The 16,789-nt window shown below is 38.7% G+C and overlaps 1 protein-coding gene across 1 annotated transcript in view; it reads left to right on the top strand.

The window, feature by feature from the left end:
- Window positions 1–16,789, top strand: part of SSB (small RNA binding exonuclease protection factor La) — a 37,796-nt gene that overhangs the window by 14,086 nt on the left and 6,921 nt on the right. The window contains exons 5-6 of the mRNA XM_053712835.1: window positions 12,250–12,357; window positions 12,444–12,544. Coding sequence (XP_053568810.1) covers window positions 12,250–12,357; window positions 12,444–12,544 — 209 coding nt within the window. The remainder of the gene's footprint in view (window positions 1–12,249; window positions 12,358–12,443; window positions 12,545–16,789) is intronic.

Here is a 16,789-nt window from a genome sequence, read left to right on the forward strand (position 1 = left end):
TAGAAAAAGTGTGTTTTTTTTTTTTTTTCCATTTTTCCTCATATTTTATCATTTTTTTTTATAGTAAATTATAAGATATGATGAAAATAATGGTATCTTTAGAAAGTCCATTTAATGGCAAGAAAAACGGTATATAATATGTGTGGGTACAGTAAATGAGTAAGAAGAAAATTACAGCTAAACACAAACACCGCAAAAATTTAAAAATAGCCTTGGTCCCAAACGGACAGAAAATGGAAAAGTGCTCTGGTCATTAAGGGGTTAAGTAACTTCCAGTGCTTGTTCAAAATCTTTTCTAATAAATATTTATTTTGGCTATAATTTGTAATGAAGGGAATAAATATCTGCTCAGTCCCTTCCATATCTTTCTTGGCAGTGTATTTGGTTTGTTTAGATTTGGCGATTAATAGGGAATTTCTATCAACTAATCGAACCTCGTTGAGAGTTTTTTCTATTGACGATATTTTAATCATTTGGCGAGGAGATTGTCTATCACTAGATAAATTTGTTGAAGATATGAACACTAATGAAATTAATCTCAAATTTACTCTTACGTGATAAAACCTCTATTAACTTTCTTGATTTAGAAATTTTTGTTAATAATAATGAATTAAATGCCCGAACTTTTTTTAAAAAGGTGGATGCGAATAGTTACATCCATTATACTAGCTGTCACCACAAAAAATGGTTAGATAATATCCCCAAAGGGCAATTTTTGAGGATTCGTAAAAATTGTACAAACCCAACTGACTTTGAAAATCAGTCAAGTTTGATAAAACAAAAATTTATAGAGAGAGGTTATAGAGAAAGCGAGATAGAAAAAACTCTCAACGAGGTTCGATTAGTTGATAGAAATTCCCTATTAATCGCCAAATCTAAACAAACCAAATACACTGCCAAGAAAGATATGGAAGGGACTGAGCAGATATTTATTCCCTTCATTACAAATTATAGCCAAAATAAATATTTATTAGAAAAGATTTTGAACAAGCACTGGAAGTTACTTAAAAATGACGAAATATTAGGTCCTAGTCTTCCACCAAGACCACAAGTAGTGTACAAAAAAGTGAAAAATCTTAAGACCATTTTGGCACCAACACATAACAGCAATAGTCCTACAAACGGTGTTAATCAATTGGACATAATGGGCAATAGTCTTTTAGGCTTTTATCCCTGTTTAACCTGTAAGTCTTGTGAACACTCAATTAAATGTAGAGAATTTAAATCAAATGTAACAGGAAAATCATACAAGATAAAAGATCTTATTAGATGCTCAGATAGCAATATTATTTACATCATTCAGTGCAAATGTGGTCTACAATATACAGGTGAGACCTCCAGACCCCTACGTACGCGTATCAGAGAACATATGTGGTCCATAGAAAATTTTACATTAAAAAGAAATAAAGACCTACCGATTGCTAAACATTTTGGTATGTGTAATAATGGAAATCTAAGTCAATTCTCTTATCTTGGAATAGAAAAAGTCAAAAAGAAATGGAGAGGAGGAAATATAAATAATGATCTTTTAAAAAGAGAAAGTAAATGGATTTTTGATCTAAAAACGTTACATCCACTAGGTCTGAATGTTGATTTTGACATTGGCTGTTTCCTAAAAGATTGACCTCCTATTCTATATAATCAGCTTATATACATAGTTTCTATTTTTTTACTTTAAATTTTCAATGTATCTTTCCAGGGTTATTTGCTGTTCTTCCTCAAGATACACTTTTCTGATTGTCACCAATATATGCATATTTTTATATTTTTTATATTTTTTTTTTTTTATATTTTTAAAAAATTTTTTTACAAATACCTTTTTCTATATATCTTTTATATTCCTTAAATTCATTTTTTTTATATACATTTTTATTTCGACTCTCTGAATAAATTATATTTGAATTTTTATAAGTAGCTTTTTACATTTTCTATATATGGTTATAACGACCTCCGTGCGGAATGGATACAACTAAAGTTGTGCTTCATAAATAGAGGCATATATGCACACATGTAGTTGTTCTCTGACATAATATCAGTTGTTCTTTGACACAATATATGTTAAAGGATCGAGTGAACTGTGATACATAAACATTATGGCTGGCAAACTATGTTGGAATAGATACGCCCACTGATGCAATTGAGCCAATAGCCTAATTTTATCGGCTATATATGACACACTTATCTATCTGTTGGGAGCTTGAAAAAGACCCGGTTTACGGGTTGAAACGCGTTGCTCTATTTTTGTCTTTCTCCGGCCTCCGTAGGTGCATTTTTTCCAGCTACCTGTGCAAAGGTGTTTGCATATTCTGCTGGATTTACTTTTGCTGCCCGCTGCGGTTTGGAATCTTACGCCACGAAAAGGAACATGCAGGATTCAACCACCGACCTCCGGTGTAAGTGAAAACCTTATTTTGTTGCCTTTTCTGTCGTTTATTGGTCTTCCTCATCTCGTTCCAGCCTCCCATTGAAGACACAAACCTTTCTTCAAAGTCTGGGCCATTTGGAAAAATCATCGCATCGAATCTCATACTGGGAAAAACTAAACCTCTCACGTTGTTCTATTATTTATTGTTTTGTATCACATTATTGCTAATATGTATACTACACTTCAATATTGCGCCTGATCAGCGCCTTTATATGTGTAAATATTTTCATTTTTCACTTATGTAATTAAACATATATTTTATACACTTTTTTTGTTCACACATCTCTTGTTGTTTCAGTCCGCACTGGGTGTCGTTATTTGCACGCATATATATATACTGCACTGTATGGTTTAAAAATTACGTTTTTATTGCCTGTTTTAGCGCCTGTGTTTTTTGAATTTTGTGGTCTCTTTTCAGAGTCCATATATATTCTTTCCAAATCAAAAAAATTGAAAGCAGAGAACATGTCATGATTGCAATTTATTTTAGTGAGAGAAAAAAAAATAGTCGTGAACCTTTTGTGCATATCTGTTCCTGGCTCCAATGAAAACACCATGCTGATTTCTGTGGATAATCGCCTAATATACTTGGAGGCAAAGATGTACAGCGGATTAAATTTGCATCCTTTTAATTACTTTGTCTCATCATATCTAATATTAAGACTTACTATATGTGATAATCACTTACCTTTTAATTACCTTTTTAAAGTGATGATAAAGTTGAGCCTTCAATATTTATTTAGATAGCCGATGTCCCATATATTAAAATCGCTAACTTTTTATTATATTTTAGAATATCCTGCTTACTGTGCTTCCCTCTGCCCCCATTGCATTTCCAGATCTAGACACACAGACGTTGAGAGCAGTCCCACCCTCTCCCTACATAGACATCCAGGCACATTGAGTAATAAAGTGTGCGTGCGCAAATCTCCGCTCTTTGGTCCAATATAAACAATGAATCGCGAGAGCGGTGTTTCTTTACCCATTTGCTGCAATTGTAACTAATTATATACTAGTTTGTATGTTTTTATTAAAAAAATCAAGCACCTACACATTATCCTCAATTATAATGATCATGTTATGTTTTACGATTTAAAAACAAAAAACACCTGCTTCAATAGTTGCGGGAAACGCTGTTTGCGAACAAGTCCAGGAATTCCCTTGGCAAAACAAAAAACAGAGGCGCAGATTCTAAGTGTAGAAGTAAAAGCAAAGGATTTATTAAAACACAAATGTGCACTCACACTTTACAACTTCAAACGAATGAGGTATGTTAAAGTGAATGTAAATTTTGATGCTAAAGTGCCCGGTTTTTAAAACTTTGATTAAAAACAGGGGCACTTTAATTCATAAAAATTTACATTTCACTCCTGTTGTGACAAAAAACTTACCTTTTAAACTTCACAGCAGCTCCAGCTTTCTCCAGTCTCACAAGCCATTTCTGATGTCAGAAATGATTGATAGGTCATTCTCCAATCACAGCTTCCCCCCCGGGGGATTCAGTGTCTGATTCATTGCTGTGATTGGAGGAAGCCGATGCCTCATTTTAGACCCAGGAAGAGGCTTTGAAACAGGTGGAGGAAGCTGGAGCTGCTGTGAAGATTAAAAGGTAAGTTTTTTTTCACAACAGGAGTGAAATGAAAATTTTTATGAATTAAAGTGCCCCTGTTTTTAATCGAAGTTTTAAAAACCGGGCACTTTAGCATCAAAATTTACATTCACTTTAAACATCAAAGCATATCCCACAGCAGAGTCCACACGAAGAACCCAGAGTAACCGTTTGCAATTTCTCGGACCATTCAAGGTACTTGGTGATAGCAGATTGGAAGATAGTCCTCCTGTGTCTCCAGACCAGTGGGTTTGTTAGAATCCAAACAAACCTCTACAAGCAGAGCTTGCCGCTCCAAAGTAAACCAGCTCAAGGATCAGCTGCTTGGTGTGGCGTCAAGACAGCTCGGTGTGTGGCATGTTTTTTTTGGGATTCTAACAAACCCACTGGTCTGGAGACACAGGAGGACTATCTTCCATCTTCTATCCCCAAGTACCTTGGACGGTCTGAGAAATTGTGAGAGGTTACTCTGGGTTCTCCGTGTGTGTGCATTTGTGTTTTAACAAATCCTTTGCTGCTTTTATTACTGCACTTAGGAGTCTGCGCCTCCTATCCGTTTTTTGTCTTGCTTACCACCATCCAGCATCCAGTGCTGTGTTCCATGAGTGGCAGCGACTGACTACCGATCTACACCTTTCCAGGGCTATCGCATCAGTCTTGTATCCTTTGACTATCTATGAAACTTTATACAGGGCGCTTCTGATTTATGTTTTATTACTTTTATAGTGTGATCTATGTTTTTATTTCACACTTCACAAGGAATTCCCTTAGATGCTTATTGCACATGTGTAACACATGATCGAGCACAGACTTGTACAGGATGTTCAGAAATATGTACAGCAAGGGGGCGTATTATCTACAGTGCAGAATGCCTTAATAGTTGCATTACTACTTTCTTGTTTAGAAAAAGTCACACAAAAAATGTAGAATCTGATATGGGCGGAGGAACGGAGACTAAGATTAGCAGGCAACAGCAGTAGAACATGCACTTAAAAAAAATAATAATAATCATGAATGAAGGTAAACTTTTATTTCTAAACGGTTTAATACAGAGCAGATGAGTAAAGTTGACCATGACTTTAAATGCATGAATCTGTATTAAAAGGGGTAACTATTAGTTTGATTAATTGTATGAAGTGATACTTTTATAGAATCCTGTTCATATTTTATCTCTTTAGTATAGTAAGCTACAGTTAAATAGAAATTTTGACCAACTCTGATGTGCAACTTTTTGGGGGGATAGTAGTAGCAGCCATTAAGGATGCATGGTTGGTAAGGTATGCAATGTCTTAAAGGGACATTATACCCAAATATTGAAGCACATGAAAGTGTTGCAGCATAGCTGTAAAAAGCTGACTAGAAAATATCACCTGAACATCTCTGATATATTGAGGTAAAATATCTTCCTTTTTTTACAATTATTCACCGCCCACTGTAAAGCAGGACAGCCAGGATGCTTGTGTCTGAACAAGCTATTGAGTGTGCATCTGTCATGTGCAGGCACAGTCATGTTGTTTTCCTATTCAGTTAAAGTAAGTAATATGAAATCTCAGCAAAGGCAAAGCCATTACACTGGTGAGCTGAAGAAAATTTGAGGTAAAAATATCTTCCTTTTTTACATGGCGATGTTCAGATTATTTAGTCTGAGAATAACATGTAGATGTGTTGTTTTTTTTTTCTTTAAAGTTTCATTAGCTGTTTACATATTGACAAAATAAGTGTAAAGTTTTATGGTCTATAGAACAATAGGAGCTGCCATGTTGTAACTTAGGTTACCTTCTTTGTTGTGGCCAATTAGGGTCAGTTATAAATATAACAGTGTTCTGTACTTCATTTTTGAATTGTGAGCTTTTCAGTTCCTGTTATAAATTGGACTAAAAGTATATTGCAGAGTGTGTGTATATGTAACTTTATCATTTTTATATTACCATCATAAAGGGTTTGTCACTTTTAAATACCTATCTGTATTAATGAGACAAGGTTGTTGGTTTTCACCTCTGAGCCTTGGCTATGTGCAGAATTATGACATTATTTTTGAGGTTTACTGTCCCTTTAACTAAAATAGTTTGCATTAAAAAAACTGGCAAGTATTTAAAAAAAAATAAGCAAAATTACTTACATAGCCATTCTGTCTGGAGTAGTCCGATCCACTCCCTTATCAGTGTTTAGCATCAGAAACACAGGCATTGTATTCCAACAGAAGCTTATTTGCTTCTAGGCATGCTCCAGAAGATGAGTTTTAGTCTGCATTCTACCAAATCAATGGTAAATATAAATGCAGCCATAGAAGGCATTGTGTGGGGCGAGTAAGAGCTGTACATTCAGAAACTTAAAAGCAAGGTTTAATGGCGAGGCACTGCAGTGTAAATTTGCAAGTAAAGTAATTAAAGTACATATTTATTTTTCTGTCTCTATCCCAACTTGTTTTATGTCCTTTTTAAAGGGACTGTAAAGTAAAAATTAAACTTTCATGATTTAGATATGGCATGCAGTTTTAAACCACTTTCCAGTTTACTCCTATTTAAAGGGACAGTCTACACCAGAATTGTTATTGTTTTAAAAGATAGATAATCCCTTTATTACCCATTTCCCAGTTTTGCATAACCAACAATTATATTAATATACTTTTTACCTCTGTGATTATCTTGTATCTAAGCCTCTGCAAACTGCCCCTTTATTTCAGTTCTTTTGAGAGACTTGCAGTTTAGCCAATCAGTGCCTGCTCCCAGATAACTTCACGAGCACAGTGTTATCTATATGAAATGCATGAACTAACACCCTCTAGTGGTGAAAAACTGAAATGCATTCTGAAAAGAGGTGGCCTTCAAGGTCTAAGAAATTAGCATATGAACCTCCTAGGTTAAGCTTTCAACTAAGAATACCAAAAGAACAAAGCAAAATTGGTGATAAAAGTAAATTGGAAAATTGTTTAAAATGACATGCTCTATCTGAATCATGAGTTTTTTTTGGCCTAGACTGTCCCTTTAATTTGCTTTGCTCTATTGGCATCCTATGTTAAAAAACATATATAGGTAGGCTTAGTAGTAGCAATGCACTACTTGGAGATGGCTGCTGATTGGTGGCTTTTTTTTTTTTTTTTTGCAAGATGTACCGAGTCCACGGATTCATCCTAACTTGTGGGATATTGTCCTTCCTGACAGGAAGTAGCAAAGAGAGCACCACAGCAGAGCTGTCTATATAGCTCCCCCCTTAACTCCACCCCCAGTCATTCTCTTTGCTGGCTCTAAGCAGGCTGAAAGATCATTTCAGACATCTTGAGGGAGGGCATGACCCTTCCCTCCAGTGATAAGTCAAATAAGACAAGGACCAAACAAAATAATTTTCGTTCCTTTCGAAACTTCAAGGGTGGTCCTGCTTCCTCTTCCCCTGCTGCAAAGCAAAAGGGGAACTTTGCTCAATCCAAGCCAACCTGGAGACCTAACCAGGCTTGGAACAAGGGTAAACAGGCCAAAAAGCCTGCTACTGCCACTAAGACAGCATGAAGGGGTAGCGCCCGATCTGGGACCGGATCAAGTAGGGGGCAGACTTTCTCTCTTTGCTCAGGCCTGGGCAAGAGACGTTCAGGACTCCTGGGCCGTATAAATTGTAACCCAGGGGTGTCTCCTAGATTTCAAAGATTCTCCTCCAATGGGGAGGTTCCATCTTTCTCAATTGTCTGTAAACCAGACAAAAAGAGGCGTTCTTACGCTGTGTAGAAGACCTTTTTACCATGGGAGTGATCTGCCCAGTTCCGAAAATAGAACAGGGGCAAGGTTTCTACTCCAATATGTTTGTGGTTCCCAAAAAAGAGAGAACCTTCAGACCAATTCTAGATCTCAAGATCCTAAACCAATTCCTTAGAGTTCCATCCTTCAAGATGGAGACCATTCGGACTATTTTACCAATGATACAGGAGGGTCAATATATGACTACCGTGGATCTAAAGGATGCGTATCTACACATTCCTATCCACAAAGATTATAACCAGTTCCTCAGGTTTGCCTTTCTGAACAGGCATTACCAGTTTGTGGCTCTTCCCTTCGGGTTGGCCACGGTGCCAAAAATCTTCACAATGGTGCTAGGGTCCCTTCTGGCGGTCCTAAGGCCGAGGGGCATAACAGTGGCGCCTTATCTAGACGACATCTTAATTCAAGCGTCGACTTTCCAACTTGCCAAGTCTCACACCGAGCTCTTCATTCCATTCCTCGGCCGTCAGTGGCTCAGTGTATGGAGGTAATCGGACTTATGGTAGCGGCAATGGACATAGTTCCGTTTGCTCGCTTGCATCTCAGACCACTGCAACTATGCATGCTCAAACAGTGGAATGGGGGTTATGCAGATTTATCTCCTCGGATAAATCTGGATCAAGAGACCAGAGACTCTCTCTTCTTTGGTGGTTGTCACAGGATCACCTGTCCAGGGGAATGTGTTTCCGCAGGCCAGCGTGGGTTATTGTGACGACGGACGCCGGCCTACTGGGCTGAGGTGCAGTCTGGAATTCCCTGAAAGCACAGGGTTTGTGGACTCGGGAGGAGGCCCTCCTACCTATAAATATTCTGGAATTAAGAGCGATATTCAATGCTCTTCAGGCGTGGCCTCAGCTGGCTTCGGCCGGATTCATCAGGTTTCAGTCGGACAACATCATGACTGTAGCTTATATCAATCATCAGGGGGGAACAAGGAGTTCCTTGGTGATGATAGAAGTTTCCAGGATAATCCGATGGGCAGAGACTCACTCTTGCCATCTATCAGTTATCTATATCCCAGGGGTAGAGAACTGGGAGGCAGATTTTCTAAGTCGTCAGACTTTTCATCCTGGGGAGTGGGAGCTCCATCCGGAGGTGTTTGCTCAACTGGTTCAGCTATGGGGCACACCAGAATTGGATCTGATGGCGTCTCATCAGAACGCCAAACTTCCTCGTTACAGATCCAGGTCAAGGGATCCTCAGGCAGTACTGATGGATGCTCTAGCAGTACCCTGGTCGTTCAACCTGGCTTATGTGTTTCCACCATTCCCTCTCCTTCCGCATCTGATTGCCAGAAGCAAAGAGGAGAGAGCTTTGGTGATTTTGATAGCGCTTGCGTGGCCACGCAGGACTTGGTATGCAGACCTGGTGGACTTGTCATCTCTGCCACTGAGACGGGACCTTTTTGATTCAAGGTCCATTCAAGCATCCAAATCTAATTTTTCTGCAACTGACTGCTTGGAGATTGAACGCTTGATTTTATCAAAGCGGGGTTTCTCTGAGTTGGTCATAGATACCTTGATTCAGGCTTGAAATCCTGTCACCAGGAAGATCTATCATAATATATGGCGTAAATATCTTTTTTGGTGCGAATCCAAAGGCTACTCATGGAGTAAGATCAGGATTCCTAGGATTTTGTCTTTTCTCCAAGAAGGATTGGATAAGGGATTGTCCGTTAGTTCCTTAAAGGGACAGATATCTGCTTTGTCCTGTTGCACAAGCGTCTGGCAGATGTCCCAGACGTTCGGGCTTTTTGTCAGGCTTTAGTTAGAATTAAGCCTGTGTTTAAACCTGTTGCTCCGCCATGGAGTCTCATTTTAGTTTTTAAAGTTCTTCAGGGGGTTCCGTTTGAACCCATGCATTCCATAGATATTAAGCTTCTATCTTGGAAAGTTCTGTTTCTAGTTGCTATCTCTTCAGCTCGAAGAGTTTCTGAACTATCAGCATTACAATGTGACTCGCCTTAACTTGTTTTCCATGCTGATAAGGTGGTTTTGCGTACCAAACCTGGGTTCCTCCCTAAGGTTGTTTCGAACAGGAATATCAATCAGGAAATAGTTGTTCCTTCTGTGTCCTAATTGTTCTTCTAAGAAGGACCGTCTGTTGCACAACTTGGACGTGGTTCGTGCCTTGAAGTTTTATTTGCAGGCAACCAAAGATTTTCGCCAATCATCTTCTTTGTTTGTTTATGCTGGAAAGCGTAGAGGTCAAATGGCTACGGCTACCTCTTTCCTTTTGGCTGAAAAGCATCATCCGTTTGGTTTATGAGACTGCTGGACAGCAGCCTCCTGAAAGAATTACAGCTCACTCCACTAGAGCGGTGGCTTCCACATGGGCTTTTAAAAATGATGCTTCTGTTGAACAGATTTGTAAGTCTGCGGCTTGATCTTCGCTTCATACCTTTATCAAATTTTACAAATTTGATACTTTTGCTTCTTCGGAGGCTATTTTTGGGAGAGAGGTTTTGCAAGCAGTGGTGCCTTCCGTTTAGGTTCCTGTCTTGTCCCTCCCTTCATCCGTGTCCTAAAGCTTTGGTATTGGTATCCCACAAGTTAGGATGAATCCGTGGACTCGGTACATCTTGCAAAAGAAAACAGAATTTATGCTTACCTGATAAATTTCTTTCTTTTGCCATGTACCGAGTCCACGGCCTGCCCTGTCTATTCAAGACAGATAGTATATATTTTTTTTTTTTTTTTTTTTTTATGTAAACTTCAGTCACCTCTGCACCTTAGAGTTTCTCCTTTTCTTCCTTGGCCTTCGGTCGAATGACTGGGGGGTGGAGTTAAGGCGGGAGCTATATAGACAGCTCTGCTGTGGTGCTCTCTTTGCTACTTCCTGTCAGGAAGGACAATATCCCACAAGTTAGGATGAATCCGTGGACTCGGTACATCGCAAAAGAGAGAAATTTATCAGGTAAGCATAAATTCTGGGGTTTTTTTTTTTCAAATTGTATGCTCCAACTGAACTATGATAGAAAAATTGTTGTATGTGTCCCTTTAAGTGCAATTTACACTTATTTTAGAATGTATCTGGAGAGTAAAGAAAACTAATTATATTGTGCAATCTAGCGCTGCAGAATCTGTTGGCGCTCTACAAATAACTAATAATAATAATAATAATGTGTTAAGAATGATTGACTAAAAGCAGAACTTGATAGCCCACATTTCGTAGAGGCTGTTCTTGAATTCAGTAGAATTACATTACTGATGCATGTAACTCTGGGTACCTAAGTTGATTCAAACTTTCCTGAAAGACTTCAAGAATTAAAGGGACAGTAAAGTCAATATTAAGCTCCTAATTCAGAGCGTTCAGTTTTAAAAGCTTTCCAATGTACATGTAGTAAAAAAAAAAAAATGTTCTTTGTTGAAGAGTAAACCTAGGTAGGCTGAGCTTTGGGATGTGAACATCTTTAGTTCTATGGCAGCAGTGTTTGCAGCAATTTATAGTAGTGCTATAAACACTGCTACCAGATGACTAGACACATGCACTCCCCTGAGGTCACTTAGATTACTGTTAAATAAAGGATACAAGAATGTTTACTTCACTGTCTCCTTAAAGGGCCATGATACCCAAATGTTAAAACACTTGAAAGTGATGCAGCATAGCTGTAAAAAGCTGACTAAGAAATATCACCTGAATATCTCTGTAAAAAAGATCTATCTATCCTCAAAAGTGCCTCAGTAGCCACATCCCATTGTAAAGGACTTCTCAGCAGCAAATCAGTATGTCTGTCCCAGGACAGGCAAGGGAGTAAGCCTTGTGCACACGTTTTTTCCCTATTCAGTTTAATGATTTTACTATGAAATCTCATGAGATCAGTTAGAGTTCATGACCTTAGCACTGCTGATGCCGATTAGCTGCTGTTCATTTCTTGCAGCTGAGCAGTAACTGAAGTATAATTTTTTTTACACAGAACTTACTCTGCTGAGCTGAGGAAGTTGTGAGGTAAAATATCTTCCTTTTTTTACATAGAGATGCTCAGGTGATATTTTCCTGTCCTCTTTTTACAGTTATACTGAATCGGTTTCAAGTGATTTAGCATATGGGTATTATGTCCCTTTAAATCAGCCTTAAAGGGATATGGAACATTTTTTGTTTTTCATGATTCAGAGCATATATTTTAAAACAAAGTTCTAATTTTAATTCTATTATCAATTTTGCTATATTATCTTGGTACCCTTTGAAGGAGCAGCAATGCACTAATGGGAGCCAGCTAAACATCTGTAAGCCAATGACAAAGCATATATGTGCAGCTAGTTCTTAGTTCCTGAGCGTACCTAGTTTTGCTTTGCAACAAAAGATTCTAAGAGGCAAATTGGAAAGTTGTATTAAAATTGCATGCTTTGTCTGAATTATGAAGAACTTTTTGGGTTTCATGTTCCTTTTTAACCACATATCAAAGCAGAACTACTGCAGATAGTTTGTAACTCCTTTTTATGTTGACATTTTTCTATCGCATTTCACAGAAAGGCTTTCCAACAGACACTTCACTAGATGACGTAAAAACATGGCTTGAAACGGGTGTTTCAATTGAGAATATCCAGATGAGACGAACACTTCAGAAAGTATTTAAGGTAATATGCTGCACTGGATTTTATAATTAATTGTACAATCTACCTTACTATTTCTTTCCCTGAGACAAATTGTATGTGTTTTTCAGGGATCAATTTTTGTAGTATTTGACACTGAAGAATCAGCAAAAGCTTTCTTGGAAAACAAAAATCGGAAGTTCAAAGATTCTGATATGATTATAATGACAAAGTAAGTGGTGGTTTAAGATTACAAAGATTTGGTGGCAGTAAAATGAGGCTTGAAAAAATAGACATGCCCAGCAGCAGTGCTGCAGCAATGGTTTGTTGCAGGGGTCAACTCACCAAGACTTACACCCTCAAACAATATTGTTTTATAGACACGCACTGTATTTATACGGTGCTCTGACAAAATGCCGACGGACATTTGGCCGACGGACAGAAAGCTAAAGAATGTTCCGATTTCGGCCGAGGGCAGATACGTTCCAGAGTGCTCTGTTCTAATCAGAGCCTCGGGCGCTGCAACTACCTCTGGGAACCTTACCATGGGTCCCAGACGGCACGTCTTGTAATTCTCTGTCTGGGAAATTATTTATCTATCAAATCTATCGTATCTATCAAATGTATCTATCTATCAAATCTATCTATCTCGTGGGCCGGACTGTTATCTGACAGCCACTTGTGTTTCGGCCAAATGTCCGGCCACAATTTATACGTATATAATTATACACTTTTTGGTTTATGAAAGCCAATTTAAAACCAATGAAGGGTTGCCTTTGTGCCTGAGACTCTTCCTCTGTCAGAGTCTCACCCACTTAAGGTACAATAGTCCTATTTCTGCTGAGGTGAGCTAAATTACCCCAAACAAGCCACACAGAAATGTAAGAACTGGGGGGCGGAGCCAGCTATCGCAGCATCCAGGCGTGTTTCTGTGGAGTTCCTAATATAATCCTGGGCTAAATCATCAATATAAGATCTAAATCTCTACTACTACACTAAAAGAACTTTAGAGACACTCTTAATCCACTGGGGGATAAAGGGATGCCTTAATTTGAGAATGTGCAGCCGGCATACACCTCTCAATAATGCCATGTGGTAAATTTCGCCATTCTACCATACCCTCCCTCTGCTAAGATTCTTGGCTCAAAACTCTGTCTTCAACACAGTGTAACTAGAAGAGGATCTGGGACTATATCGGCTATCCTAAAATAAATATATACTGAAGCTACCTAATCAAGATACAGACATTCAAACTTCAGCGGTGTCATCAATATGGAGGCATTAGCAGCCTGGGAACAATGTACCCAACAACTTATAGACTGGCATTTTCGTAGTCTAAAAGAGCACCTCGCATCCATGTTATCCTCCTTATTCCCACCAGAATATGCAGTTGACAATACTTACACTGGACAGGGTGCTGAAATCGACGCCAAGCCTGCAATTATGACTGCAGAGAATGAGGGCACTCTCTTAATCAAGCCTGTGCTGAACTACCGGCTCCAACGATCATCTGACATAAGTTCCCTAGTGTTGGGAGACATAGCAGTGGAGTCAAAAACAGAGGAAGCCCTAAGCGCTGATATTTCCCTTACAAAGGAGGTCACAGCATCGGGGAATCTATTACGCCAGACACGATACCCCTCATCTGAGTGTGGGATATATTTGAAGGGAATTTCACAACTTTGCTGCCCTGATGTTGCTGAGGGGGAAGACGGACGTTGGATCCAAGAGACTATCTCCAAGCACTACAGATCCCGGAGTACTGCGTTGGTTGTTACACTGTTACCCTTTCTACTGTACAATTGACCGACTAATACAGGAGTCGGTAAAGAGACAGAACCGCTGCGGTTTTGGCTAAAACAAAGATATATTTCTATGTGCCATATAATCACATAAAAAGGCTTATAACTTGCTATATAAGGTTTTATTTGTGTTAGTTTAGCTCTTTTTGTAATAGCTTTAGAATTTGTGTGTTATTGTCCTCTATACATATTAATTGCCTGAGACTCTAAGTAAGGCACTAGTCATTCTTATAAACTTGTTCGATGTAGCCCCATATTCTGAGCACCGCTGACATGTTGCAATACACTTAACAATATAAATATGCATATGCTCCATAATGGGTACTGAAAGTTTGCAAAAACTCGAATCACTGTTAGCTTTTGCTCTTTCACTGCAAGTTACATTTGTTCACATTGTGTGTTCTGTTTTTCATACTTTGTATTAGTAATAAGTAGATAGCTTTCAGACAGCAACTTTGAAATAAGAATTGGTTAAATGATTACTGCCCCTTGATTTCTCATCAGCTGCTAGGCTATATAAAGGATCCTGATCTCTGGATCTTGGTATGGCAAGGATGGTACTGCCTATGCCCATTAATGTCAATAGGGGTTCCCCAATTTATGGTGCTATAATGCAGCCAATACTGATCATCTTAGCTATTTAGTCTGTTACATTTATTGGCCCCTGAAATGCTCTACCTTTATTTTGAATCCACAAATGGCCATTGAGTAATACTCCCTACCATTTCCTCCTGCCCCACATTTCAGGCTTTGTCGATTTTAAAGAGGTGCAGGCAGGTTGTTATATCATATATCCATTTCCTATGTTTCATTCAGGGCTCCTAAATGTGGTATACCTGAGTTAACTCCTAGATAAGTATGAGCACACACATGTTGATCCCCATGTTGCAGATGTATACCACACTACTTCCCATTTCTTACTTTTGTCCTATAACCAGCTTATGTTTACACTGATATTTTAGTAGTAATGCAATAGTTACTGATCTCTAGATTCTCATGTACACACACAGATTCCCTATCTGTAAAAATAGCTGTTGCTGCCCTTTTACTAAAGGTATAGCTTAATATACTCCCAGAGAATAGGGTTATGTAGATTGGAGTATATGATAGTTACTGGGTGTGTTTAGCTCCCCCCCCCAAAGAGCTTTATTGAAACATTTAGTGAACAGTTAGCTGGTCAATATACAATTTGCATATACAGAAATGAGCGCCTGAGATTTAACAAAGATTCAAATTTTTATATCACATTGGCAACTAGTGGAGCGTTGCAAAGACTCTATGTCTTGTACAAGCGGGACAGGGTCCCCCTCAGTCCAAAATCTCTATTTCTGGCAGCTCTTTAACATCAGTAACTGGTTTACAATCAACTATAAACAAAAAACACAAGTGAATTTTAGTATAACTACATGTAGCATCTTGCAGAAAATTAACTAAACGTGCATCAGTCACAGGTTTGCTTCAAATAAGTACAGTTGATTTATTTTTATGCACATGTGTGTACCAGAGTGTATATAGGGGTGAATAGGTGTATACTAATGCGAGACAATCTATTCCGTGGGGTGTTACGGCAGGGAAATATGATATAGGTAAATGGGTGCTCTAAATTACTGAAACAAAGGTTCAGTTAGTGCGTAATCGGGCTTGTAGGTCCTCTTCCCATATGAAGCATATTGAATAATAGTCCTCTGTGCATTTTGTATGAGTGTAGTGGTATTTTTCTAAATTAAGTGTGAGATACCAGGTTGCTCCAAACAGATATTTGGGAGTTCTGTTTTCTTCCAATTTTAAGGGAATTAGTCTCTTGGCAGTGTTGATCATAATTGTTAGTAGTGTGGATCTAAGTTTGCATTTGATTTTTGGGAGAGAGTTAAAGAGGAAGGTCCATATTGTGAAGGGGAGAGGAATATCTAGAACACGTGTGATTTCAATGGTGATCAGTTTCACGAAATTTTCAGCTATGGGGCAGGACCACCATATATGAGTGGGGGTACCTAAATCTGAACTGCCTCTCCAGCACTCGGCAAGTGTGCCAGGGAATAACTGGTGTAAGCGGTGTGGTGTGTAGTACCATCTGCTTAGAAGCTTCAGGTTCACTCTAGCGTTGAGATAAAATGAGTACTTGCTCATGCTGGCAAAGATATGCAGCCATTCTTTGTGCAGGAGTCACCTATTTAAATTTCCCACTTTTTAACGTAAGATGGTAGAGTAGAAGCATAGGATGAAAGGATCTGTTGATGTATAAGCGATAGTATACTTTTATTGGGGAAAGTGTGTATACACGTTTTCAAAGGGCGGGTTAGTTTTTTTTTTTTTTTAATAGGGATGCGTCTGCAGGTAATGTGTTAATTGCAAGTACATAAACCAACTATTGAACCGGGGTCCGAGTAAGGTAACTATTTCATTGTGTGGTTTCGGTTTGCCATTGTGATGTAGTGTGTGTCGGGACCATTTCTATCATGGTGGGATTGTCTTATATGTAAAAGAGAGTGAAGTGGGAACAGGGTATTTTCTACTAGTGGTGTTAACGGAGAGTATGTGCTAGAAAAGTGGGGAGATCTTTTGATGCGTTTATCCCACTGTTTGAATGTTTCCTTCAGTTATGGGAGCATTGAGGGGGCAGACGTCTGATATCGGCAGGAAGCCAGCAGTGGCCTCCCAGATGGGAGTCGTTGGAC

The sequence above is a fragment of the Bombina bombina genome, chromosome 1 (genome assembly GCF_027579735.1).
Source record: "Bombina bombina isolate aBomBom1 chromosome 1, aBomBom1.pri, whole genome shotgun sequence".
NCBI classification, from domain to species: Eukaryota; Metazoa; Chordata; class Amphibia; order Anura; family Bombinatoridae; genus Bombina; species Bombina bombina.